Source organism: Helianthus annuus, chromosome 2, assembly GCF_002127325.2.
Source record: "Helianthus annuus cultivar XRQ/B chromosome 2, HanXRQr2.0-SUNRISE, whole genome shotgun sequence".
Lineage (NCBI taxonomy): Eukaryota > Viridiplantae > Streptophyta > Magnoliopsida > Asterales > Asteraceae > Helianthus > Helianthus annuus.
Window position 1 is genome coordinate 8,087,846 of NC_035434.2, and position 18,023 is coordinate 8,105,868.

General features: G+C 36.2%; 2 protein-coding genes, 1 long non-coding RNA gene and 1 other non-coding gene across 5 annotated transcripts; 2 read left to right on the top strand and 2 right to left on the bottom strand.

Moving 5' to 3' along the window:
* Positions 1-2,461: 2,461 nt before the first annotated feature.
* On the bottom strand, positions 2,462-2,545 carry TRNAL-CAA. Its single transcript has one exon. It is a non-coding gene; the product is annotated as a tRNA-Leu (tRNA).
* Positions 2,546-4,181: 1,636 nt separating this feature from the next.
* On the bottom strand, positions 4,182-6,032 carry LOC110909683 (trihelix transcription factor ASIL1). The gene has a single exon (XM_022154510.2). It carries the CDS (start codon positions 5,541-5,543, stop codon positions 4,371-4,373), a length of 1,173 nt encoding a protein of 390 aa, XP_022010202.1. The 5' UTR covers positions 5,544-6,032; the 3' UTR covers positions 4,182-4,370.
* Positions 6,033-7,883: 1,851 nt separating this feature from the next.
* On the top strand, positions 7,884-11,841 carry LOC110909671. The gene is made up of 5 exons (XR_002575529.2): positions 7,884-8,214; positions 8,286-9,660; positions 9,922-10,018; positions 10,335-11,482; positions 11,586-11,841. It is a non-coding gene; the product is annotated as an uncharacterized LOC110909671 (long non-coding RNA).
* A 2,071-nt stretch (positions 11,842-13,912) lies between these two features.
* LOC110909649 (nuclear pore complex protein NUP50B) lies at positions 13,913-17,669 on the top strand. 2 transcript variants are annotated; one of them, XM_022154494.2, is made up of 2 exons: positions 13,913-14,066; positions 16,176-17,669. In XM_022154494.2, exon 2 carries the CDS (start codon positions 16,199-16,201, stop codon positions 17,474-17,476), a length of 1,278 nt encoding a protein of 425 aa, XP_022010186.1. In that variant the 5' UTR covers positions 13,913-14,066; positions 16,176-16,198; the 3' UTR covers positions 17,477-17,669. The 2 variants fall into 2 exon arrangements, with proteins under 2 accessions (XP_022010186.1, XP_022010191.1); XM_022154499.2 differs by lacking the exon at positions 13,913-14,066 and adding an exon at positions 14,082-14,211.
* The last annotated feature ends 354 nt before the right edge of the window (positions 17,670-18,023 follow it).

The following is an 18,023-nucleotide window of genomic DNA, read 5'->3' on the forward strand; positions in this document are numbered from 1 at the left end:
CCTGGTCGTTCTTCGGAACCGTAGTCTCGTCGTCGTGTCCTGAGTAACAGAGGGTCACCGGATAATGTAGCCGGCGACTGTGCACTCTCTCTCCAAGCCCCTCTCCCCCCCCCCCCCCCGATTATCTTTCTGGAGATTTATTCTCTCTCTATCATGAATTGAAAAACATGATTGAAGGAGGTGAATGGATTAGAAACCGATGCATTCAATAGGAAGGCTGAAATCCCATAATTTAAAAAATTATTCCACTTCCTATTCTACCTGCTTAGATTTATTTGTACATACTGATTCAAAACTTGTACATACATAGATTATAGATTATTTTAATCAATATTATAAGTACTGTATTTATAACATCATAAATTTTGACTTTAAAACAGAACATGCAACTAAATTTTTGATTATATATATAGATTGTTCTTAAAAACGAATAATGAGATGGTTGTTTATGTTATCTATACTATATAATAAAAGAAATCATTTTTGAGACACTTGTCATCATATTAGGTCATATCTTATGGATAATTATTATTTTAGTTTAGTCTCTTCTAATTAATTAAAAATAATCCTCCTACTAAATATTATTTAGTTTAATTATTACTTTTATTTTTATCTATTTACTTCAAATTCAAACTTAGTTATCTTATATTTATCTATTTACTTCAAATTCAAACTTAGTTATCTAATTTGATATTAGAGTAAATTACGACTTTGGCTCTGTGGTTATATCACTTTTACCCTTTTTGCACAAAAAGAAATTTTTTAACATCTGATCCCTCAACGTCTTTTTTTCTAACCCTTTTGGACCCCAACGTCTTTTTTTCTAATCATTTTGGACCTCCAACGTCATGTTTTCTAACCCTTTTGGCCCCTAAAAGTAAATGGATGGGGTTAGTGTTTGGGGCCAAAAGGATTAGAAAAAAGACGTTGGAGGCTCAGATGTTAAAAGATTCATTTTTTGGCTAAAAGGGTAAAAGTGATATAACCACATAGGCCAAAATCGTAATTTACTCTTGATATTAACTATATATTTAAACGTTTTGTTTAGTTTGGTATCAAATAGATTTTACGAAATTTAAAATAAAATTAACTAATATTATTTATCATTTCTACATTTACAAGTTTTAAATAAATGGTTAAATTTATCGAGACTTCGTTAACAAATCTTACTACAATATAATAATTTATTTATATCAATCTAAATAAATATCTATTCTATACTATATAATAAAATATTAATGTGTGACATATATCATTCATTGTAAGCATTTATTTTATAATTTTCTCGGTTCACTTCCAAATTTATCTTATACCAATTAAATAAATAAATGAATAATAAGCTAATATTAAATTTCATCCTACTTTAAATTTTGACAACCATTCTTCTATTTTTCTAATAAAATATTATTCTAAAATTTAAGTTGTTAATTTAAGATTAAATAAAAGAAATTATTTATCAGGAAAACCAAACTTTGTATTAATATATGAAATATTTTTATTTTCATTACTAAAAAAAATTATTATATCAATTTTATTACATAATTTATAAATCAATTTGTTCGGAATTGGTACCAATATTTTATCACTGAAATAGATGCTGATTTGCTTCTTGAATAACATATCTTCTTTTCAAGAACCATCTTCACAATCACCAAATACATCGTGTATCGAGTATTATCCATTAGTATATTGAAAGATATGACTTTTTTTTATTATTGGTATATAAAATTAGATTTATTAAATCCTTGTAATACACGTAGTTTTTTAAAGATATACATTTTTATTATTTACTATACAAAATTACATTTATTCGACCCGTGTAATACATGAGGTTTTTTAAGATATAACTTTTTTATTATTTGATATATAAAATTAGATTTATTCAATTCGTACAATACATGGGGTTTTTTAAGGATATATATTTTTTATTATTTAGTATAGAAAATTACATTTATTCAACACGTGTAATACACATATTTTTAAAGATGTAGTTTTTTTATTATTTGGTATATAAAATTACATTTATTTAACCCGTGTAATAAAGGAGGTTTTTTAAAGATATATTATTTTATTATTTGGTAAACAATATTACATTTATTCAAAACGTGTAATACACATGGTTTTAAAGATATAACTTTTTATTTGGTACATAAAATTATATTTATTTAACCTGTACAATATGGTTCTTATAGATATAACTTTTTATTATTTAATTTATAAAATTATATTTATTCAACTCGTGCAATAAAAGAGGTTTTTAAAGATATATTGTTTTATGATTTAATATATAAAATTCATTTATTCGACCCGTGTAATACACGGGGTTATAACCTAGTTATTTAATAAAATAGGTCAGAGTTAAGAAGTTAAAGTCGTTTTAATTTAATAGTTAAATGGTAAAATGTTTCTTTTATTAACGAAACATTGTATATTTTTTGAAAAAAATAAGATGAAAAAGTAATGTCAGAAGTGGGATTTGAACCCACGCCCCCTTTCGGAGACCAGAACTTGAGTCTGGCGCCTTAGACCACTCGGCCATCCTGACTGTTTGTTGTTTATTTGTGCCTTCATATATTTATCCCATATACTGCTAAGAACATTTACTACAAACCCCTACTCAAACAGAACCTTAATATCATTTTAAAATAACAAAAAACTGTTGTCAACCTAAGTACTTTTTTTTTTCACTTGGAAGAGTAGTTTGAATAGTAACTTTTAGATGGTTAACTTGTGCTAGATGGTATTATTGTATTAGTAATAAACCCGACCGTTATCTAACTCCGTTTAACCACTTTACCTATGTATCGTTTTAGATTCTAGATTACCCACTAATCTCTAGACGAGCTCTCATTAATATGATGACGCATTTCAATTCATTCAAGATTCACCTTGGTGGATCGTTCATTTATGTGGCGTTAATCATTAAGACCACATCTATTCACGTTTGTTGGTGTTAAGAATGAAAATCTATGGATAGGCAACTTCACCATAATTCGTATTTCACTCGAGTTTGTTCCCAATAGATAGGAATTAGGGCTGTAAACGAATCAAACGTTCAATGAACAGCTTGTGAACCGTTCGTCTGAAAGTTCATTTGTGTTCGTTCGTTTATTAAACAAACGAACACGAACAAAAAATTCAGTTCGTGTAGTTAAATGAACAAACACGAACAGAGGTCGTGTTCGTTCATTTATGTTCGTGAACGTTTGGTAACGTGTTTGTTTGTGTTCGATGATTCATTGGTGTTTTTAGTTTTTATATTTTATTTAAATACTTAAAATTCCGAAATTAAATATTTGATAATGGTCAGTGTATTATATATTTTGTGAACGCTTGTTTGTTTCCATTTGTGTTCATCAACGTTCGTTTTTGTTCGTTGCCTAAAATTAACAAACAAACACAAACACAAACGAACATGAACAAGTTCCTTTCCTTAACAAACGAAAACGAACACAAAATCTCGTTCGGTAAGTATTCACGAACAGTTCGTGAACACATATATTTCTTAACAAACGAACATGAACAAGGTATTGTTCGTATTCGTTCGGTTCGTTCGCCGCCCTAATAGGAATAATAGGATAGTCGCATGAGCGTTCACAAGGTCTAGTACTACTAGACGTTCGTGTCGCAGAAAGGCAAAGTGGTCAATTTTGTCAGGTTTTACATCAGTTTCGCAAATGCTTTAAGCCGATTGCCTCATCCCGTATCTCTTAAGCTACAACGTCCCACCAATCCTCTGCATACGTCCACCTCCTAAACATAGTCGGTCACCTAAACCTGACATAAACCCTGGCAAGGGATCGGACGTTTTGCATTTTGCAACTGATTATCGAACTATAACGACTATTGTTATACCAAGAAACAGTTTTTGATGTTTCTACTTATGATGAACCGATCATAGGCAATCACATATTAGACGATACCAGTTCTTTTCAACGTCTTTTCCTTCACTTTCTCGGCGGTGACGTCCAAACGTCACCAAACTCAGCACAAACTATTTCATCAGTAGTAATTGTCAGACAACAAAGAGTACGAACATATCTCACGTTATCTTCAACAATCCGCTTAAGTTTTTAATACAACCGATTAGCTAGTATCACATAACCACGTTCAAATCACACATCCAAACACCATTTTAACCCGTATTGCAGTTTTTTCAATCAAAGTTTCTTAGTTTTCGGTACGGTTCAAAAGGGACATCTTTAATAATCATTAATCAATCTTTCCTAAATCTTATTGCCTTAACATTTTAGAAGCCATATGGAGTAAGTAGTAACAACTCACATATTACACAACAGCAATAAGTCAACAGTAAGTTTTCAAATAAAAAATGTTAGTCAAAACGAGAGGTATTTTACCATTTTACCAGTTTACCCTCTGATATTATCTGCGGAATCATCATTCTCTTCATGATCTCCTTGTCTGATTTTCGCAATCTCGTCTCTTGCTCTATCAAGAATCTTCTGTTTTTGTAATTCCAAATCTTTATAAAAATCCATCCGCATTTTCTCTAATTCCATCATCTGCTTTCTCTTCCCGTTTTCGATCTTCTCGTAAATGTCACTAAACCTGTTAATGGAGTCCGCAAGCAATTTAAACGAACCACCATTGACTTTCTCCCTTACGTATCTTGACTTTTTCGGTGGCAACAAATCCAAATCATCATCGTCGTCATCGTCTTCATCACCGTCTTGAGAGTTTGCGTTACCGGGGCCATCCCTTGTTTCACCCAACCCATTTGCGCGATTTAAATACGCGTTCGGATTCATCAAAACAAGCTCCCTTGAATTCGCCTGTTGAACTGGTGTTGCCACCATTAACATATTCATTTTCTTGAAATACACCCATTTTGTATCTGAAATCTTGTTTTGTTCCAACAAAGCTTTCTCCTTTTTATACTTCTTTTTCAACGTGTCCAGACGGTTTCTACACTGAGTGTCGGTTCTTTCTAATTTCGACCCTTGCGAAACTTTTTCCGCAACTTCTTGCCATTCTTCCGATCTGAGACTTTTTCTACCACGTTGAAGAAACCTTTCGCCCCACGCGTCAAGAAGAATAAACGTCTCGCGTTCACTCCAGTCCGTAAGTGTGTTTCTTCCACCAGACTTACCGGCAGGCGGTGCTAATCCTACCTGCGGCGGTGGTAGCGGCACTCGTGGTGCTAACTCAAAACTCGACGATAAGCTCTTCAGTTTCCTCTTTTTGGGATGCCTATGTATATTTAAACCGTCACTTCGTTTATAATCTTCACCACCACCATCACCATCATCGTCATTATTATTATCACTATCATCACCGTCACCATAATCATTGTCACCATACTCACCGTTCCGCTGAACCGAACCATTCATTCCACCATCACCATCAATGGCTTCTTCTTCATCCTCTTCAACATCATCATCCTCATCAACATAATTCTCAGCAACCAGCTGAGACTGAGGTCGAGGCAAATTCCGAACCGAAACCTTGGGTCGGGTCGACCCGTACCCTTGACTCACAGCGTAATTCGACAAATATCTCGAATCTCCCTCACTTCCATCCATCAGAACACACCAAATCCACAATCAAGATCCAAATCTCCCAAACAAATCAACCAGAAACACTTAATTCAAACAAACTACACACTATTTCTCCATCCAAAACCCTAATAATTCAAATTTCCCAAAATACACACTAAAAACAACGAAATTGAAACCCTAACTTCTCAAATTCAACTAAATTCACTTGAAATAATAATAATTTTTCAAACAATCTGTACCTGAAACGCTAATTTCAATAAGTATGGTAAAACGGAGCAATTTTTACCTTTAGCGTGTGGATTTTTGGAACAAGATCTCGAATTGAGATCGATAATCGACCATTGATGGGTTAAATGGGATGAGAGAAAGACTAATTTGAAGGTTGATGAAGAATTAGGGTTTGGAATTGAAGAAATTAGTGCGGGTGGTGAAATTAGGGTTTGGAATTGGGGATATTGGAAAGTGGACAACGTGAAGTGGTCATAGATTGATTACCTGAAGAATGAAGATTCCGTGATGCTAAAATACGCTGGGGAGTGTAGTGTTTTTTGATAGATGACTAGGTGGGTCCTACCCGTGTGTTGTAGAGTGGGTCCGGGAACATTCAAAGGCCTAATTAATAGTCCGCTTGTAATAGACTATCGGGTGTGGGGCGTTTTATGGGGCGGGGATGTCAGGTAATGCTTGGTAACCCACACCGTGGCAGCGTTGGTCACGACGTTGCCTCGCTAGCGTGACTTTGAAGTCCGCCGTTGGGCGGGAGGCGGTCTCAGCTAGTTAGCTAGGATTGGTGAATGAAAGTGGATCGTTTGGGGTAGCTATTAGCCAACGGCTAGTTTATTTTTTTTTAAAAAAAATTATTTCTTTTTTATATTTATAAATACTACCACTTTTTTTACAATTTTTTCTAATTCTCTACATCTCTACTTCTTCTATCTCTATATTTTTTTTTATAAATTTAACTCACTTAATCCTTTACAATGCATCAATTTAACCAAAACTACGACCCAGACAACCCCTTCTATCTCTATATTTTTTTATAAATTTAACTCACTTATGTAGTTTTTTCTTAATTTTATTTGTAGTTTAAAAAAACTATATATAATCTTCTATTTTAGTTAAATGAATTTTAAATAGTAAAAAACTAACAAATTACACATGGCTGGACACGCCATCCGAAGCCACGCCTACCCACACCCAACCAAATCCCTGTCACACCGCAACCTCCCTTGTGAATCCCACACCTGCCACTTGTCGAGCAATATTCTAAGTTATCTTCATTCTTCATACTCTTTTATGACATTCAAGTCTTGAATTTAATATTCTAAATTATTGGAATAAATATAAATTAAGTGCATAGGAAATAAACTTAATAAATAATAGCAAAAGAAAACTAATTGTAATAATTTGTTTTAAATGGATTAATAATAAGCTTTTTAAATTTTTAACGGCAATTTCTTTATTCTCTGCCATCTATGAGACTTGAACTAAAAAATCCCTATTCCAAAATATCTTAAGCTTTTTAAATAAGTGAGATAGGGATTGAGATTCATATGGGGACTAAACCCTTTTAAATGGGTAATAATTGAGATTGGGTAGAAAAAATAACATGTTTTTTTTTATAAAAACCATGATCTGTTGCTTCTTCTATATTTCAAACAATTCGTATAAATAATTGTAGTTATACTCTTATAAATTACATTTGTGTTTTAGAAAAAAAAAAAGGATAATGAATAAAGCTCAATTTATAATAGACACCTATGTAAATTGGATTAAGTAACAAAAATTGAGAATCTATACTATAAGCTAAATCATATATGAGACACGTGACGCTCTATGGAGTTATCTCATTTATATTTTCCCGTCTAATAAAATAGATATAGATGATGTTTAAAAAATAAACCTAACAAAATTTATAATTGTTACGAGAATGTTCATTTTCTTAAATACATATTTTTACAATTCAAACAAATTACATTATACCTTATTCAATTATTATTCAACCATGCAATGCATATATATTTTTTAAAACATTATTTTTATTATTAATCGTATAACATTACATTTATATTAACTCATTTATGTCAATATGGTATATAAATGTCTTCGTCTGTGTTTTGCATTTACAGAAAATATTTATTATATAGTTTAAATTGTTCAATCCGTGTAACACACGGGAACTAACCTAATATGCATATAATTGATAATCAATGACGGGTCTTCAAACATACTCTTTAAATATATTCCACAATGTCATTGATTTAACGGAGTAATGATATATTGAATTAGAGTACACGTATAATTAAATAAAAATAATCACCATCACTACTGAATTAATATCTATTAATAGATGGGAGGAAATGAATAGTGTTTTCTCATTCTAGAGCATTGTTATTGGCAGAGTTGGACGGTTGTTCATATCTCTTTCTTTCCCCAACCTCATATTTTCCATCAGAATACCACCTGCTTCACCGACTTTCCTCCACCGCCTGCTTTCCACCTCCCACCAGATCAACAGGTTTTTCTCTTTCTCATGAAAACCCTCTGGTTAGATCCAGCAGCGACGCAACATGAACAGACCAGATCAACAAAGCCTTGAGATGTTAGGGTTTGGTATGGGATTATGACGGCTAGAACTCGGTTGATTTCGACAAATTCCGGTTAGCTCCGGTGAGAACCGGGTGACCTGAACCAGGTATCAAGAATTATCATCTTTCTATCATTTAGGATTTTTTTTATATGATTTGGATTTTTATATGGTGGCAGGGCCTTGGCGGTGGCCAGGTGCATTTCGGCGCCTGGTTTGCCTTTCTGCTTCAACTCTTGGTTTTCTCACGCCAGGGTTTGACACCTATTCAACATCACATGTTCATCGTCTTATCCCGTTGTTTATACGAGGGATTAGGATTTTGAACTTTAACCCCTGCATTCGGTGGGTTTTGCTTCTTCTCCGGCGAGAATTCCGACGATTATAGTTGAGCATCGTTTGATGCCTGTGTTTTTTTATGCATGTTTGTCTCCGACTGATCTTTTGTTGGTCATAGTAGACGCCTATGTTTTGGTTGTCGCTGGTGGCTTTGTAAATCGTCGTGTGTACCACTCTAAAAGGTAGTTCAGGAGGTGATGATTCAAATGGTGGTGACGCCATGGTTTTATAACTGGCGGTGGTGGTGTTTCTGACCAGTCACCCTCTAACTGTGGCTAGGGTTTCGCCGTGATGTATTTTGCGGCTACTCTGGTGACGATGATGGTACAACAATGGTTACCTGAGTCTCTTTGGTTTTGGTGCTTACGCTGCTACTATGGTGGCGGTAGTGGCGATACCTATGGTGGTGGTTGTCATTGTTCTGGTAATAGTGTTTTTCTGTAAATTTGTTTATAGGCTGTGATGATCGGGAAAAAAACGGGACAGCAAAGATCGGAGTCGTACCTTGGCGGGGCAATATCCAAATGGCATAGTTGATATTTACTGTGACTATGCAACTGTGAATTTGCAGCCATGGCTTAACCCAGATCTATTTTGTTCCAATTCCACAATTACATATCTGAGCCTATTCGTTTTGTTTCCATTTATTGTGTCATACACCTTTTTTGAGAAGTTGATAAAAAATCTTATTCCTAAACTATCAAAACAGATGGTATTAATAGTTTCTTTGTGTATCAAATTAACCTCATAATAGATAAAAATTAATGAATGTTATGCTATTGTTTCGCTATTGACTGACTGTAGTTCTTTTGAATTTCAGCTTTGTAGACGCGGTTTAGCGTCCAGTATTTTGGTTCTTGGGTTGGCATGCGTGTACATATACTCTTTATGACTTATAAAGTTTTCTTTTTTTGCAGTTTTCGATTTAGTAGCTATAGCTATAGTGTTGAAACTTTGAAATTCGTTGATAACCCAGTGACCCATTTAGACGCGCATAAAAGTGAACTCCTTTCGACCCAATCCTTTAACTTTCTAATAATGTTTATTAGAAATCTTGAATTGCCGGGAGGTTGAGGCAGGTTTAATGGAGTACAAGCCAAACATTATCATTAGTGCTATGTCCTTCAGAAGAGGTGTCAAAGTCTAGAACCAAACCAAGTATGCGTTTTTGAATTGTCTGTTCGGCCCTCTTTTGCCTGTGCTGTTCTCAACAAGGTTGCCACTTTTTTCTTAGAGTCAAAGTCAATATTTACCAACCGTCCAGCACTTCTGTGACTGTCAAATAATCATATACCATTCATATATCTTCACTTTTTAGGTCATGGTTGTCTTAAGTGTTATAAATTAGATATTTTAAGCAACTCTAAAATTATTTGATTCTATCAGCCATATGATACACATAATTTATTAAATTACAATACGAACTTTATCTTTTTTTTTTCTTCTTTTATTAATTAAATGTTGATGACAATTTAGGGAAATACAAGTGGACAACATATTTGGTCAGCACTCAGCATGATGAATGAGTTCACAAAGCGTTTGTGTATGCGGGATGTGGATGTTTGCTTTGTAGGTAAATTTATTTTCTAATTTTTATTTAATAAACCTCACTTTATAGGTATTTGGTGGGCATGGTTAATGACATCAAACCTAGAGGTGGCAAAATGGGTGGGTTGGATTGGGTTGGTTATCGGGTCAGGATGGGTATGGATCAGGATGAGTTTGGGTTAGGATGGGTTTAGTAAAAAATAGGTCAGGATGGGTAGGCAAGATGCTTGATTCAGGATCGGCAATTCATTTAGATCTTTTGAAAGTTTAGGCCTTTTTATTAGCATGTTTTTTATCCTGGTAGTTCTGGTTTTCTTAAGGGTAATATGGGCTTTTTACAGAATGACTTACGAGTAGAGCTAGAATTGGATCCGATACTACCTGCCGTTTGTTAATGGGAAGTGAATTAAGTCAACTTTCCCAGCTGCATCCCGTGGGCCAGAGTTGAAGCGTACGCAAGCAGGTCAGTAACCAAACTACCCATTTCGATTGAGGTGCAAAAAAGGTCAGTAGGGTTAACGGGCCTGGTTGGGTTTGAAACTGAAGATCCTTAAATGTAGGTTTTTTAAAGCATAGTCCTTTTAAATATAATTGCCAGGGGTGAAATGGTGCTAGCAGGTCAGTAACCAAACTTGCCATTTCACTAGCGATGCAAAAATGGGCGGTCCCAAGGGGTATTATCGGGTTGGGTTTCATACTAAAAAATTCTTAAATCTAGGTTTTTAATGCTTAATTCCTTTTTAATATGATCTCTATAAATGAAATGGATGCAAGCAACTAACCAAACTTAATACTTCACTAGAGGTGCAAAAATGGATCGTCCCTAGGGGTCTTAACAGGTCGGGTCAGGTTTCACACTCACGATCCTTAAATTTATGTTTTAAGGTATAATTCTTTTTAATACAATTGCTTGGATGCAAGTGGGTTGGTAACCCAACCAAACATTTCACTAGAGGTTTAAATATGGATGGTCCCTAGAGGTCTAAACGGGTCGGGTAGGATTTCAAACTAAAGATCGTTAAATCTATGTTCTTAAAGCATAATCTTCTTTAATACAATTGCTGGAAGTGAAATGGATGCAAGTGAGTCATTAACCAAACTTCTCATTTCACTAGATGCACAAAGAATGAATGGTCCGGGGTATTTCCGGACCGGGTTGGAGCAAGTTTGAAACTTAAGATATTTAAATATTGGTTTTTACATCATAATCCCTTACTAAAGCACATTCCTTTTTAACCATAATCATGTTATTTAACAGTCAGGAAGGTAATGTAGATCATCGACTTCATTAAATAAAATGGATTGTTTATCGAAAAATAGTGATTTTATTGTTACCAGATGTTATCATCTATCATTAACCTTTTTATATGCTTTAGACTTTTTATATGCTTTAGACGAGATTCGTATTGAGAGCTTAGTTCATATTATACCTAACAAAGCTAGCAACACATTGAGCATCATTGATGGTGGAGGTGGAACGCCAAGGCTGGTGAGTAACAAAAAAAAATGTTGGCTATACATAGCTTTCTTTATGTATTTAAATATTATGAAAGCAAGGCTCTAATGTTGCCATGGCATTACCTTCAAATTAGGTGAACAATCTTGGTACCGTTACAAGATTTGTCCCTGGGATTTCATGGAAGCTATTGTTGGTGGTGCTAATGTTGTCTCCATGGCGAATTACCTTCAAAGAGTTTCAAAGAGTTTGAAGGAAGTAACAACTCTTTAGGTTCCACTACAATAGTTAAAATTTGTGAACCATGTTGTCTCCATGGCGAATTCCCTGGTTACCAATTATTTTTTTTCTCCGAAAAGTATATTTTTATCTTCGTCTCGATATATTTTATCTCTTAGATCATGTTATGATATCAAACCGAGTGATTTGGTTTCGCACATGGATAAAAATCGGTTTAATGCGCCGCAACGCGCGCGGGTATAAAACTAGTTATATAAGATAACTGACTATTTAATTCGATCCCGGGAGAATCAACCTCCTCTTTTCAATTCTATTACCGGGGTTTTTGTAACCGTATAATCTGAACACGTAATGTCTTAAAATTGAAGTGAACCTTAGTGAATCAAATCTCACCGTCCAACCATTAAAATCACCAATCTAAATGTTGTGTTTCTGCCGCTTCAGGGGTATTCCCATATTTTTTTAACCGTGCAATCATACAATATAAAAAAATGACAATAAATAATTAAAATAAAACAAATACCTAACTAACTGGGCCACAATTTCAATCATATTATTAATAATATGGGCAATTGGGTCACTGTTTGAATCGGACTCCTTTATTCTATAAGTTTGGGTTGGTTAGAGGTATTCGTGTATTATTTTAGGGGTATCATTGGCAATGTTGTAAAAGTCGCTAGGCGGTCCCTAGTCGGCCGACTGGGGAGTTGGGAGTAATCGGAGTACTCGGAGAGTACTCGGGGAGTGCGCGGACATGGTAAATATAAAGAAAATTAATTATTATATATTATTTATGTGTTAAAATAAGCATAATTCATGTCAACTGACTATAATTTAAAATGAAACATGTTTAAAGTTTAAATATTCTGAATACAAGTCCGACTAGTCTGAGTACAAGGCCGAGTAGTCCGAGTACAAGGCCGAGTAATCCCGAGGCCGACTAATTGGACCGCCTAGGAGGAAGTCGCCTCGGAGGGGGTCCGAGGACCGAGTACTCGCCGAGTACTCGGCCGAGTAATCCGACTTTTACAACACTGATCATTGGTATAAAACTTGGAAAAAAATATACTATGAATACGCACTTGAATCGTAGCCCATACCACGGCTGCTAAGACCGTGGGGTATGGTGGGGCTTGGGTTGGGGGCATGAGTTGACATGTGGAGTTCAAGCCCCCACCGGTGAGTGACGTGTCTGTGGGGTATGGCGGGGCTTGGGTTGGGGCGTGACTTGGCAGTTTATTAATAAAAAAATACAAAAAATTTAAAAAATACACACAACACTAAAAAGCTTAAAATGTTATTAAATTCTTAAAAGTTACATAATTCCTAAAAATTACAAAAAAAAAACCTAAAAACGATTACAAAATAATAAAAAAAACCTAGAGCGTTAGGTAAATTTCAAAAAGCGTGAGCTTGTCGAACGGCCTTCGCTCCTTGCCCCGAAACTCAATGTTCGCCACCGCCACCCGGTCCTCGTGGCTTAACTCACCACTCGGAACGGCTTCGTAGTAGGCCTTGAAACGATCAAGCTTTGGCCGTAGCTCGCGCCATTTATGTTGGCACGCGTTTAAGTTGTGTCGGTCGTGTCCAACGTTATGTCGGTAGCTTGCAAAGGCTTCCAGCCAATATCGTGTTTGATCGGGTTGTCGCCCCTTCATTGCGTCAACGACGCTTGTGACGAGAGCTAGCTCTTCTTCGTGGGTCCAAGAGGCCATCGATCAGGTGGGTTGGGGTAGCGGTGGACAGCGATGGTTTGGGTTTTGGTTGGGGTAGCGGTGGACAGCGATGGTTTGGGTTGGGGTAGCCGGTGGGGTTGGGGTTATATTTATAGTGGATGTTGACTGTTGGGTTGGGGACTTGGGGTGACCGCTTGACTTGGCCAAACGGTTACAATTTAAATTTTAAATTACCCCGCTCCGCTATGACATGGCCAACAAAGCGAATAGGAGCTCGCCACATATGTTCGCTAGCTCGGCCCACGTCCGGCTTCAAACTCCCGCCCCTTGGGCTACGCCCCAACCCCAGCCTACCCGAGGTGATGGCTTGAACGTTTTCAGTCAACTCACGCCCCATACCTCACAGTGTAAAGCATTAGGTCCGCCCCTCTCATGTAATGTGATGTGTGATATGGTATTGAAGTAGAGGAATACCAACCAAACAAAATCGATACCATAAGATTTTAACTTTATTTTGGTTAGGCGGATGATATATATACACACATATTCGGCCCCATATAAAAACGTCGATGATTGATCACCCACCGCTACAAAATCAAATCAAATCATTGTGCTCTAGGGTTCATTCATTCATATACATCCTCTTCTCCCTCACCGACCTTAACAACACAACCGTAACGCTACCTTCTAACGCTTTCAAGGTACTCTTCTTCATTATCGCTCGTTTCTATCGTTTCATGCTCAGTTTCCGTACAGTAGCTCTCATAATCGTTGAACGTATATGTATTTATCATCGATTAGCCTATATTCACTGCTAGATTCACTATATTCTGCATCCTTTTGCAGGTAATCTTCTCAATATTTCACAAATATTGTTTAAATTAATGTTCGTTTCTAGGTTTTCGATTAGTGTGTTGATTGTTACTTATTACGTTGATTAGGTTATTTTCTGTGCTAGATTTACTGTATTCTGCATCGTTATGCAGGTAATCATCTCAATGTTTGACGTATATTGTTTAATTTTTGTTCGTTGATTCGGTTTTGATTGTTGCCTATTATGTTGAAATATGTGTTGGTGATTGATTAGGTTATTTGCTGTGTTAGATTTACTATATTCTGCATCGTTATGCAGATAATCGTGTGAATGTTTGACGTATATTGTTTAATTTGTTGTTTTGTGATGTTTGCTGATTCGGTTTTGATGTTGTATTGTTTACTTTGCGAACCGTTTCTAGGTTTTCGATTAGTGTGTTGAATGTTGATTGTTGCCTATTACATTGAACACTTGAACTTATATGTGTTTGTGGTTGATTAGGTTATTTTTTGTGCTAGATTTACTATATTCTGCATTGTTAAGTTATGCTGGTAATCATGTCAATATTTGACAAATATTGTTTAATCTGATGTTCGTTTCTAGGTTTTTGATTAGTGTGTCGATTGTTATTTGTTGCCTATTACGTTGAACGTATATGTGTTTGTGATTGATTAGGTTATTTTCTGTGCTAGACTCGCTATATTTTGCGTCTCAGTGTTTGACGTATATTGCTTAATTTGTTGTTTTGTGATGTTCATTGATTCGGTTTTCATGTTGTGTTGTTTATGTTGTGATCGAATTTGACGTTCGTTTCATTTTTCTGTTCGTTTCTAGGCTGTTTTATTATTGTGTTGATTGTTACTTATTAAGTTGAACGTATATTTGTTTGTAATCAATTAAGTTATTTTTCGTGCTAGATTTACAATATTCCGCATCGTTATGCTGGTAATCGTGTCAATGTTTGACATCATGTTTAGTTTGTTGTTTTGTAATGTTCTTTGATTCGGTATTTGTCTATTTGATGATAAATCGTTTACGTTATGAATAATTATGATGCGTGTTTCGGTTTTTTCTGTTCGCTATTAGGTATTCGATTATAAGCAAGTATTACCTGTTATAGACTGTTCAGAGTTAGGTTATGGTGTTTTAGGTTTTGCTTTTGTTGATTACTGGAAAAACTGTAATCAGGTGAAGTTATTGGTAGATCTATCTGTAGCCTCAAGTCATATGGTTTTACTCATAGATTACAGCAGGTTTCTCAAATTAGGATGCGTTTAGTGCTCAAATAGTCATTCTGTGTTGATCGACCACCGGGTGCATCATTAAAGAAATATGCACAAGACAAAGTATAGATATAGAAAAGTACAATCAGTGTCATATTAGTGAGAAAAAATGTAGTTATATTTTTTCATCAAATGCATTTATTGGCTCCTGTGTGATATTGTATATTTTTATTGAGTTAATTACTGTTTTTGCCCCTGTGGTTTGTCAAAAATCACTATTTCAGTCCATTAGTTTAAAAATGGTGATTTCAGTCTCTGTGGTTTCACTTTCGTAACCATTTCAGTCCACCTCGTAACCATTTCAGTCCACCTCGTAACCATTTCAGTCCCTGTACTAACAAAATAAATGGATTGAAATAGTTACAAAAGTGAAACCACAGGGGCTAAAATGGTTACGAAAGTGAAACCACAGGGACTGAAATCGCAATTTTTAAACTAATGGACTGAAATAGTGATTTTTGACAAACCACAGGGACGAAAACAGTAATTAACTCCTGTATTTAACAGAATAATGGATTGAAATGGTTACGAAAGTGAAACCACAGGGACTGAAATGGTTACGAAAGTGAAACCATAGGGACTAAAATCGCAAATTTTAAACTAATGGACTAAAATAGTGATTTTTGACAAAACACAGGGATGAAAACAGTAATTAACTCTTTTTTATTTAAAGAGCCTTGTATATAACTCTTTCTAAAATGTTCTTATTGCAGAATCACATTTTTTTATAATCTATATGGGGGACGCAGACAACGCTTTTCCACCTAACAAAAAACGAGCTGCTGGTAGAGAATTGTCTCGGGATAACCCGGGTCTTGATGATGAAGAAGAGGTTCCGGGGGAAGAAACGGGTACATTCAAAAGGGCGAGTGATGAAGTGCTGGCAAATAGAAGAATAGTCAAAGTCAAACGTGGTCAAACATCATCAACCCCCTCTGCATCTTCTAATCCTTTCGCCGCCATTCGTTTGGTACCCCCTGCAACTTCCACTCCTGCTTTTGCACCCTCCGACAAGTCTCAAGAGATTGAAGACCCCGCGTTGAGAAATGACGAAAATGCCCCTGCAGCCGAGAAAGAGAATGATGGGGAAATGGGAAGCTTGGTGGGAAATGACGGAACTACCCCTGCATCCGAGAAAGAGAACTGCGAAAAGGGGGACACAGTGGTTGGAAATGACCACAATGCCCCTGAAGCCGAGAAAGAGAAGAGTGAGAAAAAGGAAAACTTAGTGGAAAATGACGGAAATACCCATGTGGAGGAAGAGAAAAATGAAAGCAAAGACAAGTTAGAGGGAAATGACGCAACTACCCCTGTATCCGAGAAAGAGAACAAAGATGGAAATGACGAAAAGACCCCTGTGGGCGGATCAGTTAACTCATTTCAACAGCTTTCGAGTAGCCAAAACGCGTTCACGGGGCTTGCCGGGACGGGTTTTTCAAACTCGACCTTTTCGTTCGGGTCGATCCCGCAAAACAACTCGCCTGGTTTCTCATCGTTCGGTTTCGGTACAAACGGAAACTCGTCTCTGTTTGGCAACACGGATAAGAAAACTGAGGGAACCAAAATAACACCGGCTATCATGCAAGAAGTACAAGTGGAAACCGGTGAAGAAAACGAAAAGGCGGTTTTCACAGCCGATTCTATACTTTTTGAGTTTATCGATGGTGGATGGAAGGAACGCGGGAAAGGAGAACTAAAAGTCAACGTGTTGACTTCCGAAACAAGAAAAGCTAGACTTGTGATGAGGGCTAGAGGGAATTATAGATTGATTTTAAACGCTAGTATTTTTCCCGATATGAAGCTGACTAATATGGAGAAAAAAGGGATCACGTTTGCATGTTTGAACAGTACCGGTGAAGGGCAAAATGGTCTTTCGACTTTTGCATTGAAGTTCAAAGATGCATCAATTGTTGAAGAGTTTCATTCGGTTGTTATGGCGCATAAAGGAAACCAGTCGACCGGTGCGCTAAATTTGAAGACGCCTGAAAATTCACCAAAAGAATCGGAAGAGTAGATCGGAATCGGAATCGGAATCAACGAAAGGGTAAAGAGGTGAAAGTTTGAACTCTATCTAATGTTGGACCTTGTTGCAGAGTCTAAATGTTAGGACTTTCATATCTTTATAGACATTTTGTTGTGTAGGAGTCTTATATAACTTTTGTATGTTATAGTTAATGGTGTTTTACTTGGGAGTCGAGTCTTCATCACCCGAACGCACAAATGCAGGTTGCGTCAGCTCATCGGTAGTTTTCTTTAATGTGAAAACCGGGAAACTTACGAGTCTAATTGGATCATGACATTGGTCTTAAGGTGCGCAAAAAAACCGGTTCCTACCCTACTCGAAGGGTACATACTAGTTCCAGACCCAGGGTTGGAAAAAGAACCGAACCAGACCCGACCCGACCCAGTGGAATCGAACCAGTTCCACTTCTACCTGGTCAAAATCTGGACCTGAACCAGCCAAAACCCGGCCAACCCGGTAAAAACCCGAACGTACCTGGAACTGACTTGGTTCTTGACTTTGTTAACCAAACACAGAACCGGTTCCTACCCGGTTCTTG

What these genes read in the sequence shown, in the direction of transcription:
- LOC110909683 (XM_022154510.2), bottom strand. Translation starts at nt 5,543, where the DNA reads ATGGATGGAAGTGAGGGAGATTCGAGATATTTGTCGAATTACGCTGTG.
- LOC110909649 (XM_022154494.2), top strand. Translation starts at nt 16,199, where the DNA reads ATGGGGGACGCAGACAACGCTTTTCCACCTAACAAAAAACGAGCTGCT.